This window comes from Cryptomeria japonica, chromosome 7 (assembly GCF_030272615.1).
Source record: "Cryptomeria japonica chromosome 7, Sugi_1.0, whole genome shotgun sequence".
NCBI classification, from domain to species: Eukaryota; Viridiplantae; Streptophyta; class Pinopsida; order Cupressales; family Cupressaceae; genus Cryptomeria; species Cryptomeria japonica.
In genome coordinates this window covers 370385223-370398739 of record NC_081411.1, presented here as the reverse complement: position 1 = coordinate 370398739, position 13517 = coordinate 370385223, and the positions used below count along the sequence as shown (strand labels likewise).

General features: G+C 34.4%; 1 protein-coding gene across 3 annotated transcripts; it reads left to right on the top strand.

The window, feature by feature from the left end:
• Window positions 1-1209: 1209 nt before the first annotated feature.
• LOC131035445 (SKP1-like protein 1B) lies at window positions 1210-13023 on the top strand. 3 transcript variants are annotated; one of them, XM_059209054.1, is made up of 3 exons: window positions 1210-1219; window positions 8867-9057; window positions 12806-13023. In XM_059209054.1, the coding sequence occupies exons 1-3, from the start codon at window positions 1210-1212 to the stop codon at window positions 12977-12979; spliced, it is 375 nt and encodes a 124-aa protein (XP_059065037.1). In that variant the 3' UTR covers window positions 12980-13023. The 3 variants fall into 3 exon arrangements, with proteins under 3 accessions (XP_059065037.1, XP_059065038.1, XP_057823127.2); XM_059209055.1 differs by lacking the exon at window positions 1210-1219 and adding an exon at window positions 3282-3294 and having other exon boundaries at window positions 8774-9057; XM_057967144.2 differs by lacking the exon at window positions 1210-1219 and having other exon boundaries at window positions 8735-9057.
• The last annotated feature ends 494 nt before the right edge of the window (window positions 13024-13517 follow it).

The window sequence follows — 13517 nt, the reverse complement described above, 5'->3', positions numbered from 1 at the left end:
TATTGTAACAATTGCAATAAGTATGGTCATACATCTAATCAATGTAGGACTAAGTCTGGTAGCAATTATCAAAAGCAAAATTCAAAGGGTTTTGTAAAAACTGCAATAGATATGGACACAATACCGAGAAGTGTTGGTTTATGCAGAAGAACTAAATGTGATCTACACACCAAGCAAATACTAGAAGATACCGAACTCACACAGATCCTAACCGACAATATACTGTAGTACCATGTGATTATAATAAAAGGATATGGTGTGAATGTTGTGGAAGATATGGACATATAAGTGCCAACTTCTTTATAAGGTTTGGAATGAACAACCGAAGATCATGGAGAAATCTTGGTATGGCATGTTTTCATTGTCACAAGGTTGGACACTTGGCTAGAGATTGTAGAGATCAACCTAAAGAAGATATTGAAGAAATAAAAAGCAAATTTCAGATGATTTGGAAAAAGAAGGAAATTGTGTCAAATAAAGAAAGCACCTTACTGACCAAGTTAGGTGCATCTATTCCAAATTATTCGGTAAAGGTATGAAGGGACTGCATTCTCTCAAGGTTAAATCTTAATAGTCCTATTTTATCATGTACTCAATTCCAAAATCTACATAGCTAAGATGCATTAGCAAGTTTGAAATTTTATCAAGTCTTTTGGAGCACTAGTCAAGTCGGTAAATGTAGGAAGCCTGTCAAGTCGGTAAACATAGGAAGTCTGGCTATTTGGTAAAAGAAAAAAAAGTTAAATCAGTTTAGTGGAAGCAAGTGCATTTAATGTTTTTTGACCTAACTACATGGAGCCCGATAAGTTAAAATGTGTACTTAAAGCTTTTGCGCTATCATTTTACACTTACCAAGTTTTCAGAAAGCAGAGCAAAGTGATTCAAAGGCGATCAAAACTCTTTCGAAGCGAAATTCAAGGTATTTATATCAATCATTGTAAAGCAAGTTAACTTATCATATCAGCTGTGAATATCTTCTTTATATTTATTAAGTGGAAAGCGTCTGTTGGTTCAAAGTTTTCAAACCCTGAGGCTCTTTCGTTAGTGATTATCCAAAGTTTGAAATGACGCCTAAGATTCAGAAACCCATTGTTGTTGAGAACATTGAGAAGCCCTCACTAAAATACTCTCTACCTCCCAAAGTAGCATCTGAACCAGATGATAAAACTGCATTTCCACTCATTCCAGATAGGGTTTTATTAGTTCAGGATGTCAGATTGTTCACTAAGTATCGTGTTGAGGAACTAGGTCACACAGAGATCAAGGACACATATGATGAATTGTGTACCGATGGAAAACTGGATAGCAAGTTTGAACATATTAAAATCAAGGAATTGACCGAAGCCCTAACCTATGCGCGAGTCTTCAAACCCCAATGGGTTAAATTTGTTTTGACTAGAGTTCATGATGACTTCATGTGGTTAGAAGAGAAACCATTCAATATCACCAAGGAAATCATCCACTTAATCACCGGTTACCCTATTTTTGACCATTCCCGAGCTCAGAAAATGATTTCACACAAAGAATTGATCACTTTAACCAAAGTTGAATCAGATTGTAGAGGTCTGAAACTGAACAATGTCACAGATGTAGAACTAAATTTTACAATTAGAGTCATAGGTCATTGTTTCTTTCAATCGGCAAGGGAAAATAGTGTACCTTGTGCTGCTATTGACTTAGCCTATAAAATTGTGAAGAAAGGTATGAAGATTGATCTATGCGAGGTGTTGTTGAAAAATCTGTTTGAAAATCTCAACACCATAAGGAAGCCAAAGAAGAATAACTCAGCAAACACACTGAAGTTTGGATCACTTTTGGTATGCATGTTTTTCTATTTTGAGAAATTCTTTCCATCAGTTGGTAATGTAGTTTGGGAGCTACACCAACCAATCACCCATCAAATCAATGACTTCATCAAACAGCTAGGTGATAACTTCAATGAGATTATGGATGATTATTTTAGCAAGTTTTAGGAAAAGATGCATAATAGGTACATGATTTCACCCCAGTTAGTGGAGAAATATAAGGACAATATATGTTTTGAAGTGGATACTAACTACTGCTATGTCAATGCGATAGAACCAAGAACTCAATCTTTGCCACCTATGGGCTATGAGATTGATTTTGACATTACACAACGGCAGATAGATGCTTTTCTTGCACTGCCAAGGCATGCTACCGAGATCAGATACGGTACATATGAAGAAGTTAAAGAAAAAGTCAAAATGAGCATTGTAGTACCAAAGGTTACTAGGGAAGCAACAAAAATGATTAAAGCATTAACGGAGAAATTTGGAGAAGGTTCTTCCTCCACTCCTGTCAAGAGCATTCAAGTCATTACTGAGGAGGAATCTGAAGCCCAAGAAGCAGCTATTACTTTGAGCACCGAGTTGCCAAAAGGGAAAATTTTGAAAAGGAAGAAACGGGATACATCACTGACTCCTCCAGTAAAATGCCCAAACACTAGATCATCTGCAGTGTCACCGAGAAAGAAACAGAAAAGTGTTGCCATTCCAAAGGTAACAAAAACTTATAAGAAGTCTACTCAGAGACTCATTTTGAATATAGAGTCAAGTGACACCGAATCTAAAGACAAAAACAAATTTCAGATTGTCAAAAGCAAAAAGGAAGATGTACATAGTGTTGATAATGTTTGTGCCAATTTGAAACAATATGGTGGATTTGGAGCATTTAGGTATGTCAAATATGACTCTCAGATAGAAGAAGAAAAGAGGCAAATAAAAGAGTCAATTGTATGCACACTTCTTAAATTCTGATTGGTCCCATTGGAAGTAACCAATTCTCTTCCAGAATCATTGTACTTACACATTGATAATAGGTGGAAATATGCTATGGACTCGAAAAAGAAGATGAGAGAAAGAAGTCTGGTGCATCTCTTTCCAAACATGTCAGTAGATGAGATAAGTGAACATCTAAAAAACTACCACACAAACTTCTTGGTCAAGCAAAGAGCCTTGAAACTGATGAATGGCCTTTACCTTGAAGTACAGAAAGAGACATAAGAAAAATGGCAAGAAATTTTTTGAATTAAGAGTGGTGATGAACAAGGTGAAGTTGAAATAGTAGATATGACCGAGCAAGATCCCGCTGAAACTATCCAACCTGATGAGGATGTCATGGATACCGAGGAATAGGAACATGAAATGATAGAAGGGAATGCTTATGCCAAACTAGTATCAAGTGAGTCAGTTTTGGAACAAGTCAAGTCCTATCCTCTAGTAAGTCAACATGTTTCAACTAAGACACCTCAGGATACTGAACAAGGAAAAGAGGGTCACCAGTCCACAAAAGAAGAAGCTACTTCTCAGGCCATCGGGGAACAGACTTCTCAAGCCCCTTCAAGTACTGACAATATTACAACTGAGACCCTAAACAAGGATTCACCGAAGGCTACATCTGAGGCTAAAGAAATTGACAAAAGTGTTGCCTCTACCAAGCAACCTATCAAAGGAGAACAAGCCTCCCAAGCCATTGTATTAGTTCAACCGGTGAAAGCCTCCTCCTCTAAAGAAAAGAAAATGAAAAAGCATAGTTTCAAGTTAGATTTGTCAAAACCAATTGTGTTGCCAAATGTAGTTATATCCAAATTAAAAGGGCAAGCAATTATTGAATTTGGTGAACTATGCAAAGCCAAAGCTGAACAAGAAAAACACATGGCTATACAAAAAAAAAATAGAGTACTTCAGAAGGTCAAAGCACTCTTAACAGAAATACTACCTAGAGTAGACACATCTAAATACCTAAGAAAATTGAAGGACAAAGAGCTCATTGCAAAAATGATTGAAGAGGTACAGAAAGCCATTGCTATTGGTAAAGTAAAACTTGTCAAATTTATTGCTGAGTTGTCCCCTCAACTCAAGCACATTATTTATTTATTTTAGAAACTCTATACATTATCTTTATTCATTAAAGATATCAAGACTAAAACAGAAGTGATTGAGAAACAGATCACTGATCTCTCCAATAAATTAACCACTAAGCCAAATTCCATTCAAAATTTCTATACCAAGTAACAAACGCTCATGGCTCACCAATTGGAACTTAGGAATGAAGAGCACCAAATAAGGATGGACATTATGACTCTTCAATCCTTATTCATTCCACACTTCTCCTCCGTCCAAGAACATATCAACAAGGCTACCTCCTTATCTACTCAGCCAAAGGGAAGCACTTTAGATGGACTGATTTCACTATTAGCTGATATTATAGCTTAGAACTCACTCATGGATAGTGTCAAGGATTCCCTCTCTGCCCCTCTCACTGATGCAAGAACAAAGTATAAATTCATTTTTGACCAGTTGCCTCCACTGAATGGTAACTAGTTTTGATGTTTGTCAAAAAGGGGGAGTATAGTGTATACAAGAGGAGTATACCAAGCAGATCAACATATTCGAGTATACAGATAATTTTGACGGGGGAAGCAGTGAACCGAGCCGTGAACCGAGCAGTGAATACAAAATATTGATCACAATGCATGCATAATCAGAGTTATGTAGAGTATATTGATAAGGGGAGTATATCTGAGTATACTATTTTATTGACAATTGTATATACTGTCAGTTCAGTCAAATTTTGTAAGTATATAGATTTTTTTTTAGTTATGACTTTGAAAGAAGTTTTGTCAAACATTTCAAAACTAATGTCAAAAGGGGAGATTGTTACTATTTACTAAGTTGTCATTAGTTTTATGTCTAAAGTCGTTCTATATACTCTAGTCGGTTATTACTACCAAAATATTAAGTTCATAAGCACAGAGCAGTCGGTTATAGAAGAAAGGAGTCACAAAGTTTAGTATACACTGAGTTGTCTACAGAGTAATGTTCTATGAATACCGAGCAGCAAAGATGGTATACCAAGTTAATACACACCGAGTAAATGTGTTACCAGATTCATTGAACCTAGACACATATGGGAAACGTGTTACAAAGATCGAAGAACAAGGAACCGTTAACACATTAGAAATTGCAATTAAGATTTTGTATGATTTTGAGGACATCTGTCCAATGAAATAATTTTGTATGGTTATTCATTTAATGAATCATGTTTGTAAGATCGAAGCATGAACAAGATCACCATTACAAGAGATCTATTTATAGAGCATGACTTAAGGATCAAACATGTGTGTGAAGCAAGACATATGTGAAAAGCAAAATCATAAGAAAGCACTGAGTGTTATGACTGTTATGATTGACAGAGATACACAGAGGTCACCAAGAAGGATTTCAGAGAACAGTCAAGGAACATAGTAAACAGAAGGGTTTACCGAGTAAATTTATGGGTTACCGAGGTATGCTATAGGCAAGGTAATCTCATTTTGATCACATAGAATCTACTTTAACATTTCAAATGTGAAGTTCCAGATATTTTGTAATATTTTGATTGTAATATTTTGAGTTGTAAGAGAAATCTTTAACAGGGTAAAAGACTCTAACAAAGTCTATAAATTGTAAATCCTTTAACCAGGTGCAACATTTTAGAATAAGTGTTATAAAATCCTTTAGCAAGGTAGATCTAAAGATCTTGATACTCCTAACAGGGTAAGCTATCACAAATAGCTAAACATGTAGCTCTAACCGAGCAACCTTTATTATTGCAATAGTGAAGTTGTGGGTGTCATCCCCACCGCAGTTTTTCTCTCTAACCAAGAGTTTCTGTGTAACAAAAATATATGTGTTATCTAGTGAATCATGTATGATTCTTATCTATTTGTTTTAGCATTATATTATGTTACAACAATTTTTGGTTTATGCTTAACAATAAAGTTATTGTTGAAGAAAATATTTGAAGTACTAATTCAACCCTCCCCTCTCCGTACATTAGATTTCCATATTGGGCCTAACAGAGGTATGATCTTTGTATAGTCCTTCTAAATGATTTGATGAGTAATTTAAAGAAATTAAGCAAGATAAGAAGCAAACATTTAAATATTGGCCTCTTCTTATATGCTTGGCCTTATATTTCTTGCATGAGATACTTGGTGTAAAAGGAAAGGTCCAATGGGCCTATGATAGACTAGTGGCAATGCAAATTAGAGAGGGATTATGGAGAATATGAGATGACACAATGAGAATATCTACTCTTTGGGGTTATTTAAAATCTTTCGAAGTTGCAATGAAAAACAAAGAAATAATCCTGTAGGAGATTGTAGAGAGGTATGAGAAAACTATTTGCTTCGTGGTTGATAAAGATAAATGTCGAATGGAAGTCGTGGAGCCTAGGACAGTGTGGATCATGCCCATGCAGTATGAAGTTGACTCCATCACACTTGAGGAATATGTAGAACACCTATTGAAGCAGCCGGTTGACCCAAAAGAAGGAATATTTGGAACATTTAAGGAGAAAGAACTTGAATTACATAAACAATTCATTGCACCTACATAAAAAGGAAAGTTACTAAGATGGTTGAGGAAGTGGCAATGCAGATGGGATTCACCAGGGAGGAGGTGAAGTAGGCAAGAGAAAAACATGCACAGAAAGAGGCCAAAGAGGAAACCAAAATGCCTAAGGTCAATCTAGTCATAATCCTAGGAATAACCATAACCCTAAGCCTAACCATAATCTAAACCCTAACCCTAACCCCAATCATGTGTATACCATAACCCTAACTAAATGCCATTCATGTAGAGGGAGTGGGACATAACAAGTTCCTTTCCTCGGTTGATGTCTTTCATGGTCTTATGGTTGCGCTCATGATATTAGTTGATGATGTTGGTGGGATTGTGCCTACTATTAGTTACTCTCCTTATAATGTTGTTACATTGACTTTGTGATACCATTTTTTCTCTTCATTATAAGATTTTACGTAATGAGCTCTACTCCATTTCCTACATCAAGACAAATTTGGAATAAGGATGAATTTATGAGGACTTGAGGTCGGTGACTGTTGAGCTCACTAATTTACATGAGAACTGCGGCCTCATATTATATGTAGTCATCAAAGGTGTTGAGAATTATTTAGCGCTTGACATAGAAAGAATATTTTTAGTTCAGATGTCTCCTTTGCAGAAACAGTATTATAAACAAATTTGGAGTGGCTTGTAATTTTCCTTGATTGCATACTATGATGTAGGAGTTCATTCTTGTACAAACATGTAGATTTGCATTTTACTAAAGCTTCAAATGTGCAAGCAAATGTGATAGAGGGGTCTATGTTTACCTAGGATTTACATTTGAAGATATATCTTAGTCTTGCACGACACTATGATCTATCTACCATTTAATGTGATTTGAAATAATTGAATGTCCTCCTTAACACCTGCTACTTAGGATAATTCAATTATGGAAGACATTCAATTATTTAATTAGAATAATTTAGAGAAAGGGATAAAATAACTAAAAATAATTATTTAATCATAGAAAAATAATTATCTTAGAATAAATAGATTAAATAATTAAGTGAATTATTTAATCAAAGAGGAATAGTTAGGATTAGTTGATTAAGATCAAGATTAATTTATTAGAAAGAGATAATGATGAATATTAATTAAATAATGAAGATTATTTAATTAATGGTTTAAAAAGAACATGATCAAATAATTAAAAATTATTTAATTATAAGAAATTAGAAGAATAATATTAGTACTCATTAAATAATTAAAATTATTTAATCAGTTTAGACAAAAAGGGTTAGTGAAAAGTGTCGTGGAAGACTTAGGACCAATTTCAGTGTCTACAAAAAGAATGGATATATCAATTATAGATATCTAAAAATTATTTTCTTTTATTTTAAATTAAATTTATTAATATAAACACATTAAAATTTAAATATATCTATATCATTTTTCATCAAATAGAGTCTTTTTATTCTAATTTGTAAAATATCTTTATTTTTATTTTATAGTGATACATCTATTTAAAATTAACAATTTTGATGGCTTTTTTCTTCTTTTCAAGGTGGTTTTTATTTTGATAATATTGTGTTTATAATTAATATAAGTATTTTGACATACAAATGGATGTAAGCTTTAAGCTTAAAAAAAATAGGAGAGTTTTTAGTTAATAAGGTCACATTAACACACTCAGCAATTACGCTCCATCATTATAAAATGCCTTTTCATATTTATCAAATTTAAATTTTAATTAATAAAATAAAATAATTATATGGAAATTTGACATTTGATTTTTGTAATGAGACGTGCAATATAATAATTTAAAAAATATGGCATATATGATACTTCTTCAATAAAATATTATATTAATGATATTAGAAATCTACAATTTCTAATTCTAATCAATGTTGTTTTCTAGTTAGATTGTTTTAAATTTATGTTTATTATTGAATATTAACTCTTTTACCTTGTAAAAAAACTATCAAATTAATTTAATTTATTTAAATTGACTAAAAATATAAGTGAAATATAATATTTTTAAAGTCAATTCTCTTTTATTATGATGATGAGTCATATATCTTATAATAGGAGGACTAAATCGCGAATTATAATTAATAATAATTAAAACTATTGAAACTAAAAAATATACCATAGTTATATTAGTTACTATTAAATCGATAAGAAGGGCCGAAGGATTTAGAAAGCTAAAGAGCTAAAGGGCCGACGGATTTAGAAAGCTATTTTTATTCGTATAAAAATATACCCATTCCCCACATATAAATACAGGTGTTAGCCAGTCATTGCAAATTATTATAAGGTTAAACATAGATTTGTGCTTTCTCTTTCTTGGATTTTCGTTCGCTTTCCCTCTGCAACATTTTTGTTTTCAATACCCAAAACATCCATGGCGAAGGAATGTAAAGTGAAATTGAAGAGCTCAGATGATGAAATGTTCGAGGTTGATGAGGCCGTGGCATTTGAATCTGAAACAATCAAGAATATGATTGAGGATACAGGCGTGGAGAGCGTCGTGCCCTTGCCGAATGTGAACAGTAAGATCCTGGCGAAAGTTATCGAATATTGTAAGTATCATGTGGATGCCACCAAAACCAGCGAAGAAACAAACGCCATTTCGGAGTTGGATGTGAAGACGTGGGATAAGGAGTTCGTGAAGGTGGATCACGCTACCCTTTTTGATATTATACTGGTATGCGTGATTTTCAGCGCCCCTTTATTAGCTTGTTTGGATTCTGTTTTTGATGTATGTCTTAGGGTTTCGGAAAGAAAATTGACCATTTTTGTTGTAAATTTTGAGGGTGGAGATTAAGGTTTTCCGGAAATATTATAGATACTTTGGAGTTAAAGCACACGGATTTCGAACAGCTGATATGTATTAAATCGTAGGATGAATTTTATTAGCTTTTGGTTTGCAGGGTTTCAGGTTTTGGTGTAGTTGTAGTCGTTTTATTTTTGCTATGGTTCTGGTTAAACAATTTTTTTTTTGTTTTTTCGGACAAATTGAAGCAATTTCATTTGCGGATTTTATGTGAATTTGGAATGAATCTACGGGATGAATTTTTGCGTGATTTTGTTTTTTACGCACATATATTTTTGTGTCGTCTGGTTTTGTTTTGTAAGCTTCATATTTTGTTTATCCTGTTTTAGTTTTGTAGGTTTCATACTTTAGTACCTTTGAACGACCTATCTTGATGATTCTCGAAAATTAGATATTTAAGTTTATTCTGAAAAAAATTGAAGCTGTTTGTTTAAGGTTGTTCAGAAAATTTGAAGATATTTGTTAAGGTTGTTCAGAAAATTTGAAGCTATTTGTTTAAAGTTATAAAGAAAGTGTCAAGCTATTTGTTTAAAGTTGTCTAGAAAATTTGAAGCTGTTTTCTGGAAAATGTTAGCGTGCAGATATTTTTTTGAATTTGAAGCTGTTTCTGGAAAATGTTAGCGTGCAGGTATTTTTCTAAGAATAAAAACAGCATTTGAATTAGTATTGGTAAATGATTTTTGAAGTTTTGATCCCTTCAAATTGTTGTAATTTGAATGAGTGTGTAGCTTATAGACATAGATGTGGGCATTTCAGTTTACTTAACAGATTACAATATTTGGTGTAATCATACATGTAAACTACAAACTTCCTTCGTCTAAACAGCCACTTGCAGACTTCTATTTGAAATAATCATACATCTAAACTACAAGCCTCCTTGTCTAAACAGCAACTTAAAATGACATCTATATTTCTTACCATCATCCTCATCTAAATTCTTTTTCAGTTTCTTTATATAAATTAAGGCATTTCTATATTCCCTAAACAATATTCATTTCTCAAAAAGAGTGGGACATATTTTATATATTCAAAATGCTAATAAACGTGCAGTGTATTTTCGTACAGTGCCATCTATAAAGTCTGAGTTCTGATTTTCTCTCTTCATAGTGGTGCAAACATTTATCTTGAAAATGCCTGTCTTTTGCATTACTGTGCGGGAGTTGTATCGTTCCCCAATTTCTGCATCATTGAGGATGTGTGTGTTTGCCTCCAGATGCTAGGTTTAATTCATATATATTTGTTTCTTGATTGGTAAAGACAGAGCTAGCATTATACTGATTATGCAAAAATTAACAGAGCTTATATAGCTAGTAGGTAGTAGATTTTTAACAAGATTTATACAGATTGTGGAAGACATAGATCTCCTTCCCAGATTAGCATGAAGTCTTAAAACTTTAACTTGAAAGATTATAAGTTTGAGTGGCAGATGCTTTACTGCCCTAAAAACCTAAAAATATATGCTTGATAAGCCAAAATTTATAGTTCAAGTCTCAAACAAAAATTTATAGAAAAATCAACGAAACCTAGCTTGCAATTTCCTTGTTGACATCATTCCCATTCCTTGCACTCCCACGGCCTCTGCACGAGGGCGGCCCTTGCCACGCCCACGCCTAGACCCGCAATGACCCCTACTAGTGCCACCCCCTCCGCTTGAGGGTTATCTTCTTTTGCTTTCATGGGCAATATGTCATTAAGTCTGGCAAATTGAATTATGTTGTCCTCTCTGCCCTGGTATTCTTGATTTTCTCCTAGAACCGCCATTTAAGGTACCCAAGGCCAACTCCCGCAAATACTCTGTGCCTATCCAAGTCTTTCCTTTTTAAGTCGAGTAGGAAAGGATAGTACTTAATTAATTCGCCATGAGCATTGAATAGGATTCTATCACTTGGTGAAGGAGCCCCAGAATCATGAATTGCTTTATTTAGAATTTCTTGGAGCTCTTGGGTGACCTCCTCTAGGAAAATCTTCTTCGTGAGGGTCCAGACGGCCTTCTTAGCCAATTTTAGATCTAGCAAAGATGCAACAAACCTTGAGGAGATGATAGTATTGTCCCGTGGATACTCGTCTCTATTCAGATGCCCACTACCTAAGATCATCTTGACTACCAAAATGAGAGGGAAATCCAAGAAGAGAAGATAGCGCTTGAGCCTCAAGTCTGTTATTTTTTGGAATGAGACTTGGCGCGTAGACGTCAAAAGAGAAATTGGAGTGTGTGCTCCAAAACAGGAGATGGGCCTGGGGTAAACACTCATAATGAATCCGAATGGGAGCTCTCTTGACATGAGTGGAAATCCAACTATCCGTAGAGGAGGAGTTAAAAACTAGAGCTCTGCAATTAATTGACAAGGAATGAAATCAACTTGCAGAAGGCAATAAAAAGAAGTAGGTTGGCACACTTTTTACACTAATTGAATTGGGATAGCCATTTCATTTAGCCGCCAAGGTTAAATTTAAAGTTTGCCATGTTGATCAAAACCTTAATTAGCTTTCACATATTTCTAAGGTAAGTGGAGAGAGCATCTATTTTGGAGAGAGCATCTGCCTCTGAGTTTGCTTCTCTGTAGATGTGCTTTGCTTCGTAGCTTTCTATTCTGTCGAGGCTTGGAATTATGTTGTCTAGGATTCCCTACAATCTCCAGTTTGGAGTTTTTTTCCTCTTAATTGCATTTATTGCTATCTCTAAGTCACCATGCTTTATGCACTCTAACAATCCAAATTGCAATGCTTTGAATTCTGCTATGTTGTTTGTGTTTGGGGGGATTGGCTTTGCCATTTTTGCAAGGATTGCTCTTTTGTGATCTGATTACATATCCTATGCCTGAAGGACCCGGATAACCTCTACAAGCACCATCAAAATTTAGTTTAATCCAACCCAGATTTGGAGGAGACTAGGTTGCGCTTTTCTCATGTTGTATTTTTGCCCAAAGGAAGAAGGGATCCTGATTCTATGCCAATTTTTTCTAATGCTTTCATCCCATGATGAAAAGGCTTTAGGTGGTTCTAGGGAGAAAGCTATCTTGCAGTTTACTGAGTCCACTATCACCGATTCAACTGAGTTTAAAATTGTTTCTAATCTTTTGCATTTGTCATCAAATAGCCTTCTATTCCTCTCCTTCCAGATTTCCCAAACTAAACATGAAGGGGATCCTTCCATAATTGAGCTCAGGGTGGACTATTTGCTTGGGATGGGCCAGCTTTGAAATAGAGATTTAATGTTATTTGGTAAGGCTGTGATCAGCCCAAGTTTAGTGCATAGCCAATGCCAACATTTGAAGGCAAAGGGATAGTTGAGAAGAAGATGGTCAACTGATTCTGATTGAGCTATGCACATGATGCACCTAGAGGGTCCTGCATACCCCATCTTTATGAATTTTTCTGCCATTAAAATCATATTCTGACAGGCTAGCCATGCAAAGATCCCTACCTTAGGAATGACTTTAGAGTCCAAAATAACTATTTCCAAAAATCCAGATGCTCTTGAGCAGTATTACGGCTACGGCTAGCAATGCAAAATCCCTGCCGTATATATTTGTTGATGTGCTTGTAGTAAAGCTTATTTTCTCAATATGTATAAATTGGAAGTGATGACTTTTTATGCATATTTGTTTGTTGTGCGCAGGCTGCCAACTATCTGAATATAAAGAAACTTCTGGACTTAACGTGTCAAACTGTAGCTGACATGATTAAGGGCAAAACACCAGAAGAGATCCGAAAGATATTTAACATAAAAAATGACTACACTCCTGAAGAGGAGGAAGAAGTCAGGCGTGAAAATCAATGGGCCTTTGACTAAATCTGGAAGTTACTTTATATATAGTTTTGTGGCATGGGACTTGGGTTTCTTACTATGCATTAAGGAAGACTTTCAGATTTTAGTCTTGCAGTAATAATTGAAGGAGTTGTGGAGAGTGATATATTCATTGTTTGCTTTTATTTGTTTCATTTCTGGTTGCACTTGTGTTTTCTTGATTAAAGTTCGGCATGATTGTTTTTAACTGCATTAAGATTTGAAAAGACTTCAAAGAATTTAGGGAGTTAAGTAAAATGGGTGATTGTATTCATTTAAAATGCGTACATGAGGGGTAATCAATTTTTATCAATGAGGGTAAAATGAAAATGCAGGATAATTACTTTCATTCACATTACCTTCATTCACATGTAAGTGTCAAAAGGGTAAAATAAGTGTTTATCAAAGAGGACAAATGTATTTAGTTGTGAACATAATAAATGTTTTTGTTTAAGAGTGAAATATTTAACAAAAAGAGGTGTATAGGATGAAGGAAAAAACCAGTGAAAATGATATAGCAATGAAGTAAATGTTTTTACAAGAT